The sequence below is a fragment of the Trachurus trachurus genome (assembly GCF_905171665.1).
Source record: "Trachurus trachurus genome assembly, chromosome: 13".
In the NCBI taxonomy this organism is placed as follows: Eukaryota; Metazoa; Chordata; class Actinopteri; order Carangiformes; family Carangidae; genus Trachurus; species Trachurus trachurus.
The window spans coordinates 38,025,071-38,047,381 of NC_139892.1; the positions used below are offsets into that span (position 1 = coordinate 38,025,071).

A 22,311-nucleotide genomic window follows, 5' to 3' on the forward strand; every position below is an offset into this window, starting at 1 on the left:
GTGCATTTCCATAAAAAAAATGTAATGAGCATGATGTATTATGTGCTTCATTCATGATAAAATAAACTACAAAAAGGTCAGTGATTATTTATAATATATACACATCATCACCATGGTGATTGTGAAGCCTACTATATCTTTGCGTAACAACAATCGTTAACAATGACGATGACAATGTAAGTGGGACATTTATTGAGCCTCAGCCCTCGACGACTCTGTCCGGCATCCTTCAAACGCCTCTGCCAAGAATTACTGGCTGGATGCCTAATATTGAGCAGATAGAAATCTCCAACAACACCCCTGCACACTCTGTGGATAAAATAAATGTTCAGTTCAGTGTTCATTGCCGGGACACAGGGCTGTACAGCCAAGAACTAGACAAGAAAGAAAGACAGTTGGTTTAGCCTTTCTGCCTGCCAAAAGGATGAATTTGTCAAATTGGGAAATTCACCGACTAAAATGTTTCTCTATAGAAGCGTGGGATCCTGAGTTTTTAAACCTCCTAGGTATGGAGTGAGGGACAAATACACTAAAGGACATTAAGATTAGGACTGAAACCATTTGGAGTCAGGTGCGGGGGTGCATCATCATCGCAAATTGTTTTGATTGATTACGAAGTTGATGAGAAATCCTATGTTTCTGGTCCTGTGTTGTTTCGAAAACTGATCCAGCCCTGTGCAGGATCATTTTGAACCTTTCTGACAATTAAATGAATACTTACTGTAACTAAGAGAACATGCACTGTATATCCTCCCTCCATGTAGTATTGTTGTGAAATATGTCAATGTTTTGTTGTTTTTTGGTTTAGTTTGCTTGTCTTTTGTACTTTATGGGCCCTAATTTCTTGGCGCAACTCACGGGGGCGCAGCGAAGCGAGCCCTGACGCAGCTGGCGCAGTGGCATTTTCCTCCAGTGCAACAAGGTGCGCAGCGGATTCGGTAAATTGGTGGACTGCTGTGCGCTGAGATGGGAGTGGTCGCGCAGCAGGGGGAGGTGTCGACAGATTCGCCGTGGCGCAGTGACAATTTGTTGCCGATAGACCGCGCGGAGAGTGCGCCGAAAGCTCGCCAGCTCCAACCTGGTCTAATGTCAGCGCAAGGCGAAGCGCAGCCAGCGCAGTGGCAATTTGACTGCCCAGCGCGCAGTGCAGACACGTCACCAAGACCTCACAGGCAGATTTCCACACTTCCAGGCACATTTAAATGCAATTAATAATAATAATAATAATAATAATAATAATCATCATCACAATAACCCCTATTTATTGTATCTGAATCAGCACATACACCTATATCTATATAGATTGTCCCGTCACACTGATGACCATCAAAGGCTTGCGTAATGGAAACTCAGCCTGACTGAATTAACACAGATGAAACCAGGGAGGGACTGAGACAGCCGTGGATGTCCCAAGAGCAGGTGTTGACACTACACACTGTGCCGTTGCAGATGATCAGCTATTTATTTATTTATTTATTTACTTATTGATTTATTAGGGGCCAGCGCCGCATCGTCACGCGACCATAACAAATACAACTGAAAACAAATAAACTATCATCTCTCACAGCAAACCACAATCAGCCTCGGCACCATAGTGAGCAGATATTAACATCTCCATCTCAGGTAAATTCTAAAGAAAAAAGAAAAAGAGAGACGCTCCGCGATGCCTCGTTACGCCCAGCTGTTTGTTATGTTGTGATCTGTGCACACTTGTTTAAATATAGGTTACTAAATATGAGTGTCTTTATTAATGGAAAAGGGCTGTGTGTGTTTTGTTTTTTGTTTTTTTTTACTGGGCAACAGCAATCTGTCAGAGCAAACATCATAACCTCCTCCCTCCCAGACTACTTTTGCACCATCAGCCCGTGAGGTCTGTTCGCGTGACCTGACACTGCCAGCTTGGACCGGACCAGAACATCAGTTTCCTCCCGTCTCACTTGCTCTGACAGATTGAGAGCTGTTGCCCAGTAAAAAAAAAAAAAAAAAAAAAACACACACACCCCTTTTCCATTAATAAAGACACTCATATTTAGTAACCTATATTTAAACACGTGTGCACAAACAGCTGTGCGTAATGGATGCATCGCGGAGCGTCTCTCTTTTTCTTTTTTCTTTAGAATTTACCTGAGAGGGGAGATGTTAATATCTGCTCACTATGAGCACTATGCCAGGCTGATTGTGGTTTGCTGTGAGAAATGATAGTTTATTTGTTTTCAGTTTTATTTGTTATGGTCGCGTGACGATGCGGCTCAATAAATCAATAAGTAAATACATAAATATAGCAGATAATCGTGTAGTGTCAACACAGCAGTAATCCATCCTCATCTTTCATCTGTGCAGCCTTTGATCTGTCATCAGTGTGACGGGACAATCGATATACTGTAGATGTGCTGAATGTGTATGCTGTAATCTGTATGTGCTGATTAAAATCTTCTCTTCCACGGTGAAATCAAACGTCCGCCTTGCGCGCGTGGCGGATTTAAAGGTGAGGAGAGGAGCTCATTTGATTGGTGAAGATCTGACTCGGCTGTGTCAAACCCACTCCACGCCTTCTCTCCTCCCTCTATGCCATTTGCGCCGGTGGGAGGGAAGTAGGCGGGATGCGCTCCGCTGCGTCTCGAAGCAAAATCGCAATCTGCTCCTGGCCACTCCCCGTTGGCGAAGCGAAGGCGAGGCGCAGGGCAGATGCGCCTCGCCTGCACCTAGTCTACCAAATTAGAGCCCTATATCTTGAAAAAATCTGACATCCATCGATGGGCTCCTCCAAGAAGGGTTAGAGGTGATGAGAGCCTTTCTTTGTTTATTTTGAGAAAATAACTTTCAGTTATCCCCGAATGAGACTCCGATGGGGAGGGTGGGGCATGGTGTTGAATATGATATGTGGAATAAAACTAAAAGACACTAAAAGATGACGCTATGAAACTTTTGCTTATTAAAAAAACTAAAAAATCAATGAACAGAGTTGAGGATGAAGATGAAAGCACCGCTCTACCTTGACGGAGGCCTTGAGGATGTCCAGAGAACCGTTCTCATAGCAGATGGTTCTGGACGTGTTTCCCATCAGCTTCCCGTCCGGACTGACCCAATGTGTGGAAGGTTCGGGATCTCCCACCGACTTACAGCGCAGGCTGACCTCCTGACCCTCCATCACAAACATCTTGGAGGTGTGGCGAGTGATCATGGGCGGCTCACAAACAAACTCCTCCTGGTAGGGGACAGACACCAACCACTGCATGTTAATTCAAACTCAACATTAAAGGGACATTGTGTAACTTCTCCTGTTATCTAATCACGACAATCTATTATTTGGTTCAAAAGTCTGTTTTTCATTAACCAGTAATCCCCCCCATCAACAAAGTGAAGTGTTCCTTTCAGCTCTGAATGAGCCGTTCATATCATTCATATCTACATGGAGCGGGTAAGCTCGGTGCTGGCTGCCATGTGGTGTCAAAAAGGAGAAAAGGTGTTTGCGCTCTTGCTCACTGTCCAAAAAATCCTCTTTTCAGGTGCGTAGGCCAACAAACATTTGAGAGCAACAGGAGGAAAAGGCTCGCACACTGATCAAAAATGGCAATGTCCACCAGAGATTAACGGATGCAACAAAGATTTAATGGTCCATCAAACATAAAATATAAAATAAAGTAAAGAAACGAAAAGAAGTAAGACAAAAATGTTTCAGCCTACACAGCCATCTTCAGTCTGTCCTACACAATGTACCTTTAAAGCTTGTGTTACTGGATCTGAAATATCACAAATTGTTCTTCTTTTTTTTCTTCTTCTTTTTTTTAATCAATATATAAATATAAACCACCAGGAAAACGTAACAAAAAACAATAACAGATGGTTCAAGTGAGATAAAATTCAAGTGATTCAGAAAAAAAAACAGTACATTCCTCTGCATATGAGCTCGGGTTGACTTTTCGCTGGTGTTTTCTTCCAACAGACTTTCTGAAGGAGTTCTGTTGTTTGCGCATGAAGATTAAGTGATCTCAGAGTTTTTCAGCCCTTGCATTATTTAAAACCCACCCACTGGCACCTAAGCCTGGATAAAGTCAGCCAAAACCCTGGTGGAGTATTACTGCGGGGCCAAGCAGGGCCAGCCGCGGCTTACCAGGGCTTACTCATCATTCCTACCACTCAGCGCGTCTCCAAACCCTTCGCTGCCCCCCCCCCCCCCTCACTCTTGTTACCAACGGTGATGATTGCTGCCCTGGTGAACCTGCACCAATATAACCTTTCAGTCTTGTATTACATCCTGACCCTCAATTGCTCCTGTGAAGCTTAGGAGTAAAACACTGTGATTGAACCGGGCCCTTCCCCTGACGTCAGTGTTTGGAAGCGTGAAAGTATGAGAAGTTACACTGCAAAAACTCAAAGTTACACTGCAAAAACGCAAAATCTTTCCAAGAATATTTGTCTTATTTCTTGTCAAAATGTCTCATTTCTAGTCAAAACTAATCTCTTTACACTTAATACAAGACTCATCACCTAAAAATCTACTTGTTTTTAGATCATTTTCACTTGTTTCAAACAAATGTTCACTTAGAATAAGTAGAAAAATCTGCAAGTAAAAGGAAGTTTTCTGTGCTTGCAATAAGAAAGAAAAACTTGCTCCACTATCAGATTTTTCGAATAATTTCAAGTGAAAATATACTTGCCAGAAGTAAAAAATGTCTAAAACCAAGCTCCTTTTTATATGATGAGTCTTATTTTAGGTATAATGAGATTTGTTTTGACTAGAAATTACATTTTTGACTAGAAATAAGACAAATATTCTTGAGTTTTTGCAGTGTAGGCGTAGGATGGAGGAATATGAGCGCTCTGTAGTCTTATTATGGATGGAAAAATCTCATTTGTCCTCATTAGTTTTCAAATTCCAACCAGTGCTGGACCAGTGTATCCTCGCAGTGCACACGCAAAAAGCAGCAAAGCAGCTTTTATTGATTCTAAATAGGGAATTCCCCTGGCAGCTGATGGCTACTGTCTGACCTCTGATGGATGCTGTGGGGGCTCACTTGTCCTGGCAGCAGGAAAGAGGCTATTAACTCCCTCAGAATTAATATGCCCAGACACTCTAGTGCCACAGAGGTCTCCGACTCGACCTCTTTACAAGGCTAATCCTCTTACAGTGCTCCTACAGTACCTCTCTGAAGGAGGTCTACAACCATAACTCCAGCTCTGTGCATCATCCTCTCTAATACAATACCAATTAATCCCATCTTTATCTCATGTTGCACCTCCACTTATCACTGTAGCTCTCCAAACGGCCCAGGAGGGGGCAAAGCTCTCTATAGCTACGTCTTTAAAGTAATGTTGTGGACCACACACATTCTGCCATTATCTCTGCAGGTATCACCGTGGCTCAGTGTGGATTTTTCCAGGTGTTTAGATGAAGAATAGACCTCTCAGTGTCTCCTTAACCCTAAGTCCCCTGCACCTGACTGCACTATGGAGCAGTAGCACAGACACGTTGGTGCTGCTTTGTGCTTTCTGAGCTGCTTCACGGCGTCTTTTGTGGCTTTGGCTTTGAAGTAGGAGAAGATCATCGACATAAATGACTCTCCATTACCAAGAAAAAGTGTAGCAGTGTGACAAGAAGATCCTTCAGGTAAGTTAAAGGGATAGTTCAACATTTTGGCAAATTGGCCCTTTGCCATAATAGCTATAGTCATAGCAGTAGGTTTGTTACCTTTAATTGTTGGTGCAAGCTATTTTTAGAACGGCGGAGCAGAGCCGTGAGCTGCTCAGAGCTACGCTACGGAGGCTCATTATGGGATTTCTTGGTTTCCCTCATCAAACTCATCAAATACACAATCCAACAACTCCACAACGCTCTGGTGGACAAGTTGTGCGCTGCACATTCACCACGCTATGAGATAATAACAGAACGTTACCAGACAGAGTTGTTTTCAAGGTAAATTCATGCAAAACTGCTGATGCGCAAGAAATCCCATGAGCCTCCGTAGCGTAGCTCTGAGCAGCTCGCGGCTCTGCTCCGCCGTTCTAAAAACAGCTTGCACCGACAATTAAAGGTAACTAACCTACTCCTAAAACTATAGGGATTATGACAATGGGCCAATTTGCCAAAATGTTGAACTATCCCTTGAAGATGGACTATAATTTATGTAAACACATAGAGTAAGACTGATGGTGCTACGTCATGTTTGCTTCTGAGTTGATCTTTTTTTTTTCAGGAGTGGGAAGAAGCACAGGAGGAACTCCCAACAGCAGGTAACAGGTAACAAACGTGTGTTATATCAGGTAAAACACAAAAGGAGTCTCCAAAGTCCAACAGAAAAAAAAACAGAAATAACAGCGAAGAGGTCAACAAGGTCTGACAAGCACAAATGAAAATAAGAAAGAACAACACAAAAGACTAAGAAACCAATGAATCCAGTGAATGGTACAACAAAGAGAGGCCACACAGGAGGGACAGGCTGGACGAGACCTCCTAGTGTAAATACACAGACAATGAGACACATTGGAGCTGAGTTGGAGGGTGTGTTGGGATGAAGCTGGACTGATAGTTTGCTCATCCCATCATGCACCGTGTTCATCTTTTATCTCAGAAACCTGTTTTTAATGCACTATTATGGGTTCATGTTTCCAGGGACTTGTTGAGAAAAACAGCTTCAGTTCTACATTTACAGTAATGTGTATTAATGTCCACTGGGCCTTTTAAATAATATATAATACAACTACGGGTGAATGAGTGAAGGCCAAACACTGATCAGCAGGAAAACACACTGAGAGCACCATGGCCCCCAAAACACACCGAGGCCAAGGTCTGTGAGCAGCATGTTTAAAGGGATAGTTCAACATTTTGGCAAATTGGCCCATTGCCATAATCCCTATAGTCATAGCAGTAGGTTCGTTACCTTTAATTGTCAGTGCAAGATATTTTTAGAACGGCAGAGCAGAGCCGTGAGCTGCTCAGAGCTACGCTACGGAGGCTAAGGGAATTTCTTGGTTTCCCTCATCAAACTCATCAAATACACAATCCAACAACTCCACAACGCTCTGGTGGACAAGTTGTGAGCTGCACAATCACCACGCTATGAGATAATAACACAACGTTACCACACAGAGTTGTTTTAGAGGTAAATTCATGCAAAACCACTGATGCGCGTTGCCTTCAGGGGCAGTCTCTGTATTTCCCTCTAAAACAACTCTGTCTCGTGACGTTGTGTTATTATCTCATAGCGTGGTGAATGTGCAGGTCACAACTTGTCCACCAGAGCGTTTCGGAGTTGTTGGATTGTGTATTTGATGAGTTTAATGAGGGAAACCAAAAAAATCCATTAGCCTCCGTAGCGTAGCTCTGAGCAGCTCACGGCTCTGCTCCGCCGTTCTAAAAATAGCTTGCACCGACAACATATCTACTCCTACAACGGGATTGGGGCAATGGGCCAATTTGCCAAAATGTTGAACTATCCCTTTAAACTTTCATGGTCTGCTCTGATGAGAACTTTAAATGAAATGAAATGAAATGAAGGGAAGGGACGGCCACTCTTCATGTGTAGCTTTTACAAACCTCTTTGATGGTCCAGAAGTATTTCCCGGCCAGCTCTCTGGGCGAAGCGCAGGTCTCCAGGTCGTCCTCTCTGGTCAGCCGGCGCAGCCACACCAGCTCACAGTTGCAGTGCAGAGGGTTCCCGCCAAAACTCAGCACCAGCGCCGTGAGGGGAGAACCCTTCATCTTGGCGTACACGGGGATCCGCAAGAACAGCGGGTCAGGAGGAATCTTCTTCAGTTTGTTGGATGTCATGTCCAGTCTGATGATGGAGACACAGGAGGAGATTTTTTTATTTTCATCATATTTTCATGTGTGTGTTGCAGCAGACGGGCATGTTGGTGGAATCATCAAGTCTGTTTGGTTCATGCAGCGCAGACAAAGTGAGATCACATGTGTTGATTAGATCTGAATACTTTTACGTAGCCAAAGGCCAAGTGAGGGGAGAATCTAAAAGAGTATACAGCGGGTCTAGGTTCTATATTAATATTGTAGATAGCCTACATACATATCAAAGGCTCAGCCTCACAGAGAACTGCACACAGCCTGTATTCAGAAAGAGAAAGTTCAGAGCCTCCTCTCTTCTGATTGGCTCACTGACCTTCTCCAGGGAGAAGGCTGAGAGAGGAGATGTGTGAGTAATCTCGGATGACTTTTTGGTTCTCAAACCCAGTAAAATATCTTCTTAGTAGTAGAATGATTAAAGTAAACACAGAGAAAAGGAAAAAAAACTGTTACAAGTTTGGTAACACTTTACTTGTCAGGTGGGTGCATGGCAGATTCATAAAACCTTTTATTTATGTAATCTGCCATATTTTGTAATAAAATTCTTGAACATAATATGTAATAAACTTTAGCGCATTTTGCAATAAGTTGTTACATAATGCACCAAATTATTACGTTTTCTTCTTGAAAAAAAAGTGCAACAGGCGCATTTTGTAATAACTGATGCAATATGTAACAACTAACAAAATGCGGCAAAGTTTATTACATATTGCCTTCAAGAACTTTATTTCAAAATGTGGCAGATTATTACAAGATGCAACGTTATTACATAATGAGGTGAAAATGTATTACATTCAGGGTGCAATTTGCCGGGGGGGGATGGTGGGGATTTCCCCCCCCCCCCTCTGTTTTTGATGTCCCCCCCTCTGGTCATTTATTATCATCCCCGGTGGGGATACGTGTTGTCCCCCCCTCTGGTCAGACAGAGTAATAGCCTACTTTATAAAAAAACAAAACAAGGCAGGGGGTTCGATTGTAGCAATTACATGTATATTGTGTGTTTTTCCTCTCTTTAACCGTCTCATTTCAGTTTTTGTTGGTTGGCAATCATCTGGTGCACCCGCTGTTTCTCTCTGGCGCATTCACTCACTCTCGATGCGCATATAAATGTTATAAAAAAAATAAAAAGGAAAAAACACAGATGCGCAAATTGAAATGACCTACGTAGTCTATTCAATGACCACAGTTGATCCCCAGCTGTCGTGCCACACCTGTCACGTCTCTATGAACACAACTAGGCTACGGGCTTCTTTTTTGTTTTTTTGCCGCGGTCCGGCGCAGAATTAATAAAAACATAATGCTCGTCAGTCCGACCGCATCGGGTCCAGGGTCCAGGCTTCAACACTGGTCGGACCTGGTCGGGTCTCTGCTCATTTATTTGCTCAAACTTGGAGCCAGACCCGGTCCACTAGGAGACCAGAGTCTGGTTGAGAACGACTCAACCAGATCGCACCCTGATTACATTGTTACATAATGTGGTGTTATGGCGCTACAAGGTGTTCGTAATGCATTCAAGATGGCTTCATAAGGCATGACTCAGCATTCATACATCGGGTTAGCCTGGGTATACCCATGATGCCTTGCGCGCAATTTTATTCGCTCTGCAAGTCAGCCTGGAAACCATGGACCCAATTTTTCCCTCAACGACGGAGCCAATCACAGAACGGGGGAGGGGGCAGCAAGATGATGACACACTGAAGTGACTTTGTGGATAGCTTGTCGATCCAACATGGCGGCAGATGCTTTACCAGCGTTACAAAGTGTTTGAAGTAGTTTAGACCGCAAGTTTATTTGGAAAAAAGAGCAATGTTTAGCGTTTCTTTCCTCATCGGATTTCTGTCGCTCTACATACGACATCGTGGTCGTGATCGATATGATTGGCTGTAAGCTACATACAGACGCTTTTGATAGACATTCGTAGCGCCCAATAAACAGCTCTGGGCTTTAGTAAACCATGCCTCAAATACGAAAAGGCTAACATCGGGTTACATTGCTATAGAATAACAAACTGGGATTTTTTTTTCAAAATAAAAGTCCCCTATTCACAATACAAGTTACACAGAAAAGATTAATGCTGGATTTTAACATTTAGAATTTGACTTTTTGCCCTCAACTTTAACTTTCTCTGTTTAAGGCCAAACGTCTTTTTATTATATTATTATTTCTTAAATTAAAACCCTGTAAATTAAGTTAAGTGTGTTTTTGTTTTTGTTTTTTTATTTTTTCCAGCACATTTTTAATCTTGGCAGCACGGAGAAAGCTTTAAAACAGCATTTACACCATTTTGGTCTCATTGAATTTCTGGCTATGACTCTGATCACTTGACTTAAATCCAACACAGAGTCAGGGAGGGATTAAATAAAGTGAAGCAGCTGACAGTCAGTGTAATGATCCCTAATCCTCAACAGGGATGTGGTGTTCGGTCTGAAGTGTAGTGTATGTACATTTTACTATTTGAGCCCATTAAAATGTTAAGTGGCTGAATGTGTTCCTCCAAATCTTACATATCACGTTGTTGTTAGTGTGTCATGCAGACAGACAGAGAGCTGACAGTAGATCAGCTGAACAGACTGGATTACAGGTATGACATCATAACTAAAGGTGAGACAGAGGGAGGGAGGGAGGGGGAGGAGGAAAAGATGGATACACAAATCCAAGTTTCTCGTTTGCCCATAAAGGATGATTGCTTTGGTTTCCTTAATGCAAAACCGGCAGCTGGATCGATGATGTTTGTGCATTTCCCTTTTGCATTCTGCATAAAACAGCAGATTGAAGTTGAAGCACACAGGGCAGCCTGAGGAAACCTGCTCCAAAAAAATAAATTACTTCATTGCAAAATAACATGAGCCCACATTTGGCAAATGTTCCGAGGTATCAGCCACTCATCATCTCCAGTGATTTTCTCCAGAAATCACTGCTCCTGGTGTCAGGGACTAATCATATACATTTCATTATCGACTGTCCCTGAAATGAAATATTCAACAGTGGATTTACGCTAGTAACTGTGCAGAGTGATGAGCATGTTGCACTTTCCAAGATAGAAACTGGACACACCGTCAAACCAAATGGTGGATACCACACTTATAGCAGTGAAGAAAAGGAAATGCAGTCCGAGTCCGAGTGAGGCCAGGTATGGACCCGACGCTCCAGCGGCTCGATCGGACTGTATTTCCTTTTCTACTCTGCAGAGTGTGCATTTGGCATTTCTCCCTGTCCTCACTTCCTGTTTTATTTTGAAGTCTGTGTCCTACCCCTGTCTTCCTGTCAAGTTTCCCACCTGTTTGATTACCTAATGTGTATCACACATGTTGATTTCCCCACCTGTGCCTTGTTTCTCCTCATGTATTTAACCTCAGGGTTCTCCCTTTGTCTTTGTGTGTGTGCTCTGTCTTCTCATGTTCCTGTCCTGAGTTTTGAAAGTCAGTTAGTTTTTCAATAAATCCCTCAATGTTCAGGGTCTGAGTCTGCATTTTGGATCCATCTACAAACCATCAACCTGACAGCGTTCTGTCATTGGCTGGAGAAAACACCCCCACTCCCCACCCAGAAACGTCCCGATTACAACAAAACATCAAACTACAGGCAAAAGGGGGTGGAGCTCTGCAGACACAGTCGCCACCACACATGACTAGAAGCCCATAGGTGATGATTAAAGGAATAGTTCACTCAAAATTGAAATTTCACTCATTATCTACTCCCCCCTCATGTGGACTAAGGGCTGGGAGAAGTTTCAGAGTCCTCCGTGGCTTCTCTGAGTTACAGGGGGTCTCGGCGTAGCAGTGCATGTCCATATAACGGTTGCAAATGGATACCAACTGTCTTCGTCAGTGCGATTACTGACGCCGGCGCAAATCGCACGAGATTTGGACGGACCAGGAAGAGGAGCTTCAAGAAGCTTCCGCTACAAACAAGCTTGAAATATAGACTTATTTAATTTTTTTCGGGACAATTTCGCATTTCAGGGCTTCAATACAAGACGGACATTACATACGAGCAGCATGGAGGTATTTGGATGTTTTTTGGTGTGTCTTTTTGTTACAAAGACAGTTGGTATCCATTTGCAACCGTTATATGGACATGCACTGCTACGCCGAGACCCCCTGTAACTCAGAGAAGCCACGGAGGACTCTGAAACTTCTCCCAGCCCTTAGTCCACATGAGGGGGAGGAGATAATGAGTGCAATTTGAATTTTGAGTTTTGAGTTTGAGTTTTGAATTTTGAGTGAACTATTCTTTCTTCTTCTGCAGGTTTTCTTTTGTATAAGTCTATATTTTGTCTATTATGAAGATCCTACACACTCTAGGTTTAAATAAATGCATGTCAATTTGTCGGGAGCCAAGTGGATTTTCCCTACTTCGGTCATAAATTCAAATTGATCACTGTCAGTGGGGTTCAAATGTTATTCAGCACCTGTAGAGTCGAATTATTCACACATGTAACGGAGGTCCACAGGTAAAGCCATAGTCACGTGGTACCAGTGAGGAGAAGTAGCGGTACTGAAGTTAAAACTCACTCGCCCATAAAAGACGTGCTAACCCACTTGCCAAGTGGTCATTGACCTCTTGGCGAAACGGTTAGCATCGTCACCCACGGTGCGGGAGACCCGGATTCAAAACCCGGTCACACACAGATGCAATAGACTATGAACTATCTTGTTTTCTTTGTGAACATTGGTAAAAACTTTTCAAAGACCTGCAGAAAACAGATGAAGTCATTAACAATGAAACACAAAACTAGTCCGAACACTCACCCTACCCCTAACTCCAACAGTGGTTGAGGAGGTGCATTCTTAAACAGACGATCGATTCCTTAGTGTATCGGTTTCTGTTTTACTTTTCAGTCTTTTAACTCGGCCATATAAGTATTTTAAAAGGAGGTTCATCACAAGGTTCAGCTGTCATGGAGATGGCTTAGTTTGTCTTTTGTGTGTGAATATTTACACAGCAGCAGCAGAAGAGCTGTCTGAGGTCACTGTTTCAAATCAGTCAGTCCAGGCTACAGCTGCTGAACACCAGTTTGACTGCAAAGTGAGTGGAGCCAACCAAAGCTGAACCTCCATTCAGAACAAGATCTGCCATGGGAGGACTCCCTCTGTGATTCTGGTTCAGCTGTTTCCTGCCCTAGTTTGAAGTCTAATTGGTGAGAAAATCAATTTAATTAATAAATAGCTGATCAGAGGGCCTGATGCTGTAGAACAAAACATCATGTCAAACGGTTTATTTTCACTCTGATGCCTTCAGAAGATGTTCTTCAAGAAGACAGAGGCGCTGACGACTCTTTTATTCTTCATTCTTCCCAGCAGTTTTTGCCACTGGGAGATTTAGAGTTCATGTGGTTGCAGTCTTAAATTATGCATTCATCCAAAATTAACAATTTGAGCCCTTTTATTATACAACTCTGTAACTGCTACTTCATTATGCATGTTTTTTTCTTCTTTCTTTGTGTGTGTGTCTGTGTTAATACTTTCAACAGCTCCTCTGACCCGATCAAGCCTACAGGTTGTTTACCCTGCACGGTTCTGACATGAGGATGCTCTGGATAGTCTCTCTGACAGTCTGAGTGCTGCTTGGTGCTGAGCAGTGGTCAGACGCTGTACGACAGCTTGTTTGACGACGGGCCTGGTGAAAGTGGCTGAGGCTGCAGTATACAGCACACTGTAAAGCTAAAGCTATGGGCTAAAGGAGGCTCAACACATCCACCGTGCTAGACGCAAGGCAACTGCTGTATGTCACAGCCCTATGCAGCGTTCAGTGCTGACTGCACACAAACATACACAGGACTTGGCTGCTACGTTCAGATGCAATACACTGAAAAGGAGCATTCATTTAAATTCAAGGTGAGAGGAAGCAGAGAGATGATACATACAAACACACTGCTTAGAATTCCCAGTGAAAAGCACTTTTTATATATAATTTATTTATTTTATTTATAGTTTATACAAGGGACAAGGTGAATGCATGCGTTATGGCGTTTCCGTTTGGTTTGGTAATTTCTCAGTTAAGTTAAGATCACAGATAAATACACTGGTTCATTCTGCAATGAAAGTGATGCAGGTGAAAGAGTTCCCACCCTCCAGACGCTCTTTGATCAAACTCTTATCAGCCAGGCTATAAGAAGATCATGGCCGACTCCTCTCATGTCCTGCACAAAGAATATGAGCTGCTCCCGCCTTGTAGATGTTACAGAGTTCCAGTAAAGAATGAAAAACGCTACGTCAATAGATAAAGAAACTCTTTTATTCCTCTTTCAGTTAAAGCCTGGTACAGACATAACGATAATCTGGCTGATTTTGGGCTGATTTTCCCTCCTTCCGACCAAGGACAGCAAACGCCTGATTATCTGATGGCTCTAAATGTTATCCTATGACATTATCCTGTGCTGTGAGGTGTGTTTAGAGTCAATTTGATGACGATCTGCTTGGAAAATGGTCGGGACTGACGGTCGTAACTTTTAAACCTGTTCAATATTAACGATAAAAAGTCCTCTTGTGTGTGGGGGAAGCCGACAATCACCGACTCCATGGGTTGTGACGTGGAACTAGCCAATTAGCCGTATTCACAGCGTCGGGGTGGGAAGACTCAACGCCGCCACATAACAACCGTATCAGCTATCTAACCTCCGGTGTTCACCACAACATCTGATATCGACTAAAAACACAAGCTTGTTAGCAACTTCCAGGCTTGAATAGCGTGAAATGTATCTCGGGTGTGCGTTGACTATCCACTGTTTTACTGCTTTTCTATCTTTCTACATTACATTAGCAAGGTGTCATATCAACATTCACGTTACCGTTAGCAGTCACAGCTAACGCCAGCAAACATTTTTTTTTTACCCACTCCGATCGGTGACGTAAGGAAAGATGACACTGAATATGGTCAATAAAGAAGTGACATAGAAGCATAACAAACTATTATGTTTACCATCTCTATGGCTACCATCAACAAAACCTTCTTCTTCCTGCTTTGGTTTAACGGTTATTTTGGTTTAACTGCCTCCTAGAGGTCATTCGGGGTACTATGTCAGATCACGTTTGATCACGCGAGATTTCTGGCTTCGGGGACGAGACTCTAGTGTGTTGTAAGACAAATCTTTATGTTATGTGGGTGGTGTGCTGAATTAGTAACATCGGAGCACACACAATCAAAACTGTTCAATCAATGAATTTTTATCTTCATGTGTTGGGTCTCTCACAGATAAAAAAAAATCTGTTGAGATTGTGTGTAGCAGCCTTTACTCATGGAAGCAGTGTTGATTGTTGATTTATTGTATTGTGATTGCAATTTAAACCTGTCTATGCACCATGTACTGTACTGTATGTAGCAGCACCTGCATGTCCCAGACACATTTCCTTCAGGAATCTTGAATGCATGGATAAGGACAAGTTTATTTTCTTTTTCCTGCCAAGTCAAGACATGAAACCTGTGTGGGTGCTGTGTGGTTGTGAACACATGATCCTCACCTGGCCAGCTTGTGCAGGTTGGAGAAGATTCCCTCGGGGACACTTTCTATCAGGTTGTGGTCCAGACTCAGGGTGTTGACGGTGGCCAGCAGGGCGATGGTGTCCCAGGGGATGTCCACCAGGTTGTTGTAGCTCAGATCCAAGTCCTCCAGAGTCTCCAGAAAGTCCTGACAGAGACAGAGACAGAGACAGAAACAGAGTCAGAGCCGTGTGAGCATGACAGAGCATTTCATTGCACAGAGCATCGCTGCAACATTTGAGAAAAAACAAACCCACCCACCACCACCACCCCCACTCGTCTTTTTTTTTTCCTTATCTCAAAGACAGCTGAAGGAAAGCAAAGAAATACACAAAGACAAAAGAACGAGAGGGGAATATAATGGAAGGAGTAAGAGGAGCTGGATGTGAGTGCAGCAGAAAGACGGAGAGAGGAGAGATCGCAGCCTGCCGCCTGTTGTTGTTGCTGTAATTGCTCTCATAATTCACACAATCAGGACGGTGTTTGAATGTCACAATGACTCAATTCTCATTACAATAATCTGTGCTTTATTACTTTCTGAGCAAAGGCAATCTCATTCCTTATTGACACAAGAAACTTTAAAAGCTGTGGAGAAGGAGTGCAAAGAGCTGCGTGAGCAGAAAATCAGCCCTAAATTGCCTAAAATATCTCATGACGGTCCTGGAGGGAGAAGAAATGACACTGCTGGTTTTTATTCACACTGCTGAGAATGACTTAACTTTCATTTACTTTCAGTTACATAGTGGATGGAGGAGTGTGAGTCTCCTGGCAACCAGACTAATGCTCAAACAGTCAAATAGGTGGTAACTGTCAGTAGGTAGGAGGCCCGTGATTAGCAATTAGCAACAAGGTGGAAGTGTGAGACACAATCCCGCCAGACAAGAGGCAGAAAATAACTTATTCATCAAAGCGCGCTAAACTCCATAATAATAAATCCCACCAAATACAGCAAAATAAACAGCTTGAAATTAAATGTCAACTCAAAAGTACAAAAACCTTTCATCTGCAACACGGTCACATTGCACAGTGACTGAATGAAGTGCACAGGTGGAAACCAGCAGCACAACACTGACTCTATTAATCCGGTTTAATTAACATGACTAGAGGTGCTGGGCGTGAGAAGAGTCAGAATTAGCATCAAAAAGAGGAACATCCCAGAAACTCTGTGACCTAATACACTTATGACCTAACATAGGTCAATGGACACACACAGAGAAGACAAAGACATGAACTCCTGAACTCATGTGGTTAGTAGAAGAGTTTAACACAGACTTATGCTGGGTTGCTGCTTAACAGTGCCACTGTTTTACTCTAAAAATATATTATTATTAAACTATTATGGAACGTCAGGAAAAGGTCACTTTTGAAGTAGAAATAAAAGAGTCAGGGTGATGAAAAGATGACTGGATGTTGGAGTTGGATTGCAATTGTGACTCAGAATTCCTCACGATACTGGACTGTTCAAAACCTTTCAGAAGGATCGGTAACACTTTGATCCAAAAAATCAGGATTACTCTGATCCCAGCAGTCGGGTGGATTTCAGGAACAGAATGTAATTTAAATCAAATTCAAACTGGTTAAAAATGTGGTATTTATATATACATGTACTTATTTATATTTTGCACCCAGTTTTTAAACCATCACATCGATAAAGTAAATAAAATTAACATTTGGTCATTCAACAAATTAACTATTTTTTCCCCAATTACTGGACATTTAAATTAAATTTGAATTTTAAATTTGAAACACATGGATAATAGTCACACTGTTTTTGAGTAATGTATATTTGCTTATTTATTTATTTTTTGTAGGTCAGATAAGGTCTGGCTGTTTGAAAGACACAGAATGCAGTAGAAAAGTAAAGAGTCCAGTGACTTTTAGTTTCAAAAATGCATGCAAGCTTTTACTGACTGTAATAGTTTGAGCAACTCAACTCTGTTCATTTCCCTCAACACACACTAGTTATTATTAGAAACAGAGAGGGAAGACAGATAGGATGCTGATGCATTCGGTAATCGACTTGTCAGGGCTTTCCCACAACTAGCAAGCAGTTGGAGGAGAGTGGGTGAGTTCTTCCTCATTTCAATAGAAAGCAGGCACAGCTAGCAGGTGTTTGATGCCTTGTATTATGTGCTTGGACCCTATTTGTACTGTTGATGAAGATTATTTTGTAGCACAACCATTTTAGTGTTGTTTAGGCTTCATAAACGGGGTGTGGTTACGTTGAGTGACAGGTTCGCAGACAGTTACCAGCCGTTAATTGGTTGCTTCGAGTTCAGTTGGCGGGTTCTCGGCCGGCAAACCGCCGCACCTCTCCAAATATGGAAAGTAGACTTCCACTAAAATCCAAGATGGTGCAGTTCAAATGCCCGTAGTAGGAGCACAAAACAGACTCCCCCAAACCAATGGGTGACGTCACAGGTGCTACGTCCATTCTTTTTAGGCAAGGCAGGGCAATTTTATTTGTATTGTATAGCCCGTTTTTACCAACAGTTTGTCTCAAAGGGCTTCACATGGCATCATAACAACATCCTCTGTCCTTAGACCCTCACATCCACTGAGGAAAAACTCCATGGAAAACCCTTTTAACAGGGAAAAATCGGAGAAACCTCAGGGTGAGCAACAGAGGAGGGATCCCTCACCCAGGACGGACAGACTGGACAGAGATGTTGTTACAGACAAGACAGTTTACAGTTTATGACACAGAATGTGCGAAATATGGAAATGTTAGCAAGAGTTGACAGTCTATGCATGACACACAGGGTAAACAGAGGATGGTAAAACATGAATTTTAAAGTGAGGTGAGGAAAGCCCCCAGCTAGTGTGTGACAATCACAGTTTCCTGAAGGGATTGTCATCTCCAGTGAGGGAAGTAAGTTAAGGACATGTGACACAGTTGAAATTCACACAGCACATGCGAACGCATAGTGTGTACTGTACACAGTGTATGCAGAGCATTGTGGAGTAATGCAACTGCCTTAGGAGGGAAAACATTTAATCATGTTCGTTTTGTATCATCATCACCCATTTGTCATAATGTGAGCAATTAAAACTGCAGCATCAGGGAGTTCAGAGTTCACACGTTTCCTCTAAATGAAAGTCCTGCAGAGGTTTAAGAGCCGGTCCAGAGGGGACCCTCCGAAACCACGGCGCTGGACTTTTAATGAGCAGAGAGAGAGAGTGGACAGTGTCATTTAATGAAGTGCAGAAAACAGTTTATTTTAAGAGCCTGGTTATTAAAAGTGCGTCCAGCTGACAGGCCGGGCTGGTTCTGTGGGGTCTCACAGTCACTTGACCCTCAGCGCCACAACAACTATTCTGAAGAGCTTCCAATGACTTTGCAGGAAGTTTTCAACTAACTTTTTTGAGAATCTTGGCAAATGGCAATCTTTCTGAACGCTTCGTTAGTGACTCAGATGCGTCGTTGGCGGCACCGATCCAAAGTTGTTTGGTTTAAAATAGTTTGACTTGTTTCAGTGTAGAATGGGTAAGAAGAACATATCTAATGTTGGGCAGGACAGCCTGTGTGTTCATGATTGACTCACTTATTAGGAAACTATGAACCTTTGAACTGTGAATTCATGTTGCCTATTGGCAAACCAAAACCCAATTTGTAGAGAGACAAAGTTTTAAATTGAAAAAATGATTATAATTTATAGCCGATGAAGGCCTGAGGGTAATTGGCCAATTTGTCTGACTAGATTCATTCAGCTAATGAGACCTTGGCCCAAATTGTCCACATTAAATTTAGCTAACAATGAACAACAATGAATAATGAAAGAAATAAGAGAAACTGGCCATGTCTACAGTTTGACCTCCACTGTAATGCACTGACTGAACCACGCAGTCTGAAGACATGCAGCTTTTATTCATTTGTATGTGTAACAGCCGTATAAAGACACGTGTCCAATCAGTTCACTATCACTGAACTATGAGTGTGAACTACTCCCAGTCATTTTCATCTGTAGGAAATGAATTTCTAAGTTGCTGTTTTTAGGTGTGAACTGACACAACACAGTGGCAGGTATACAAGTCAGCTGACTGCCACATGACATGGAAGTCCACCACTGGTTAGCCGGCCTACAGTAGTTGCTATATTTACAGGAGAGCCTTTGCAGAAAAGCATGAACTTTAATGACATCTTGGACAAACCCTGATTATCTCTATATAAAAGTAAATATAAATAATGAATGAATTGCACAGTTTTATTCCATCAACAACAAAAACTATCATTTAATATTGTTTGAATCTTTTAAACTGTGAACACAGATTCTCTCCTGTGAACTACAGATTTCTGCTTAAACCATCAAGATCGTAAAAATTGACTGTCAGGCTTAAAGGGATAGTTCACCCAAAATTGAAAATTCACTCATTATCTACTCACCCTCATGTGGACTAAGGGCTGGGAGAAGTTTCAGAGTCCTCCGTGGCTTCTCTGAGTTACAGGGGGTCTCGGCGTAGCAGTGCATGTCAATATAACGGTTGCAAGCTTCTCGAAGCTCCTCTTCCCGGTTTGTCAAATTTGGACGAACCGGGAAGAGGAGCTTCGAGAAGCTTCCGCTACAAAACAAGCTTGAAATAAAGACTTATTTAATTTTTTTCTGGACAATTTCACATTTCGGGGCTTCAATACAAGAATAACAACAATAAAATCTTCAAATCTTGATAGGATTGTTGTTTTTCGTTCCTTATCATAGGGCTATGTTTTTGCCACTACAAACTAATAACAAAAATGTTCCATGGATTAGTTTGAGGATCATTTCAATTTGAAAAAGGTCACAGCAGTCCATGTAAATATGAAAAAAGAACAAGGAAAGATTAAGGTGCGTTCACACCGGACCTTTTATTTTTGTCGCGGAGAGTTGGGATTTCTCATCTCGAGCGACAGAGCGAAAAAACGCTCCGGCGCTCCGAGCCCCAGCGTTTTTTCACCTGGGCGATAAAACGCTCAATCCCTCGTTTGCATTGACTTCACATGTAAACTCGTCGCTCGTTCGAAAAACAAAAGGTCCAGTGTGAACGCAGCTTTAGAAGAATGAATACTGCAGAGTAGAGATGTCACGATTACTTGTTTTCACAATTAATTGTGGTATTTAACGCCACAATTAATTAATCGTAAAGATTCTTAAATACCGTCACTTTCCATAAAAGATTATGTTGGAAACACAGAGGCAGATGTGCAGAAAAGTTAAGGTAAATGTAAGAAATACTGGTCCATTTACCTAACGTAACATACAATTGGTATAGGAATTGAAATGTTAGCATCTCATTTGTGATAAAAAAAACAAACAAACAATTTAAAAATGGTATAGATGACAATTAATGATTTGAATATTTAAAAAACTTCCCCTGGAGGATTAATAATTGGTTATAGATGAATAGTAGATACTTAAAATATTTAGTGTAAAAATTTGTAATGTAATTATATTTTGACTGTATTTGATTTTACACATTCATATGTTGAGAAATTAATGAATGCATAATAATCGAGATAATCGTAATACCGTGATTATTTCTCTGACAATAATCGTACAAAGAAAATCTATAATCGTGACATCCTTACTGCAGAGCAATGGACCCGAGAAACACTGGACATCTTCATAAATTCCTGAATTCTCAGAGATACAGTAAGATAAACCTGATGCTCTGTGAAGCTGAAGCCTGAACATAGGACAGTAGGCCACATCCTGTCCAGTGTTTCCCCCAGTAGCTGTAAACTCATGTACAACAACAACAGCAGTTTCAGGTGCAACAGAAGAAACACGGGTAATTGCATGACTGCAGCACTGCAGCACTGCAGCAGGGCCTTGTGTTGGTATCATGTGGGGTTCCTCATGTGTACCTGAAAGGCTCTCTCTGAGATGCTGTGCAGCTGGTTGTTGGCCAGGATGAGGTGCCTCAGGTTGACCAGACCCTGGAAGTGGGAGTCGTCCAGCACGGTGAGGCGGTTGGCGTCCAGGTGGAGGGCGTGGAGGTCCTGCAGGTCGGCGAAGGCGTACGGCCGGATCTGACTGATGGTGTTTCTGCTCAGCGTCAGGTGGATCTACAAACACAGGGGAAGATCAAATTAGTTTTTACCCCCAAATAAAAACAGAATCAAACTTGTTCTCTGCTGATCATATTCTCCTCCCATCCTTTTCAACCCTTAAAACGTGCACCAGGAGATACACACTCTTTAACATCCTGTAGGTGACTAACTGGAAGGTTTTCCTCCATTAAGTTATTATCTATCACTAGTCTTGTCTGGTATAAGCATATTAGCATATTGATCACAAGATTTAGTTCATCTGGTCATTGTGTATTATTCAAAATGTTGTATCAAATTAGAAATGGATGTAAATATTGATTACAACAACATATTATCCCTGCAAAGTTATGTATATTACAACAGTTATAGTTGTTATAATACAGTTTTATGTTGACATTCAGGTTGCAGTTGCATTTATAGTAGAAAGAAGAAGGCAATGCAGTCCCATTTTTGGCAAAAGAAAGTGGTTGTTATGCCAAGATGGACAGAAATGTCCTAAAAACAAAATTCCACCCACTGTAATAGTATAAGTATAGTATATATCTATCTTTGTGCCACGTTTTTGATGTATGAAAAGTGCTTTATAAATGAATTTTAATTTGATTTTGATTTGATCTATCAATTATTGTTTTGTAGATATGCCTTATGAGTGTAAATGCATGCAAACAAATGTTTCTTTAGTTTTTTGCAACATTTTTTGGGCAGTCGCTATTTAGTAACAAAGCTGCTTGGTAAAACTGAATGAAATCTGTTCAAAAACGAAAATGCGTGAAATAAATGACCAGGAAAAGCAATAATGCATAATTTCTCCCCATCAATTAAAATTACCATTTTAATGCTTTTTATAACATATCCTGGGAGCTACAATTCATAAAATCCAAAATATACCAGACTTAAAAAAAAAAAATCAATGGGAATGTGACTAGCAGTGACATTAAATTACTTTTTCACTCCTCATTTTCCATTCCTGCCTGAACCTCTGTAAGATTATTTAATTTTATACCAG

General features: G+C 41.9%; 1 protein-coding gene across 1 annotated transcript in view; it reads right to left on the reverse strand.

The window, feature by feature from the left end:
• The window catches only part of LOC310995925 (leucine-rich repeat and fibronectin type III domain-containing protein 1-like protein), a gene marked incomplete at its 5' end in the record, with an annotated part of 73,129 nt that overhangs the window by 45,457 nt on the left and 5,361 nt on the right, over positions 1 to 22,311 (reverse strand). Inside the window, 4 exons of the mRNA XM_083985137.1 lie at positions 2,993 to 3,205; positions 7,535 to 7,775; positions 15,259 to 15,425; positions 21,120 to 21,320. Coding sequence (XP_083841263.1) covers positions 2,993 to 3,205; positions 7,535 to 7,775; positions 15,259 to 15,425; positions 21,120 to 21,320 — 822 coding nt within the window. The remainder of the gene's footprint in view (positions 1 to 2,992; positions 3,206 to 7,534; positions 7,776 to 15,258; positions 15,426 to 21,119; positions 21,321 to 22,311) is intronic.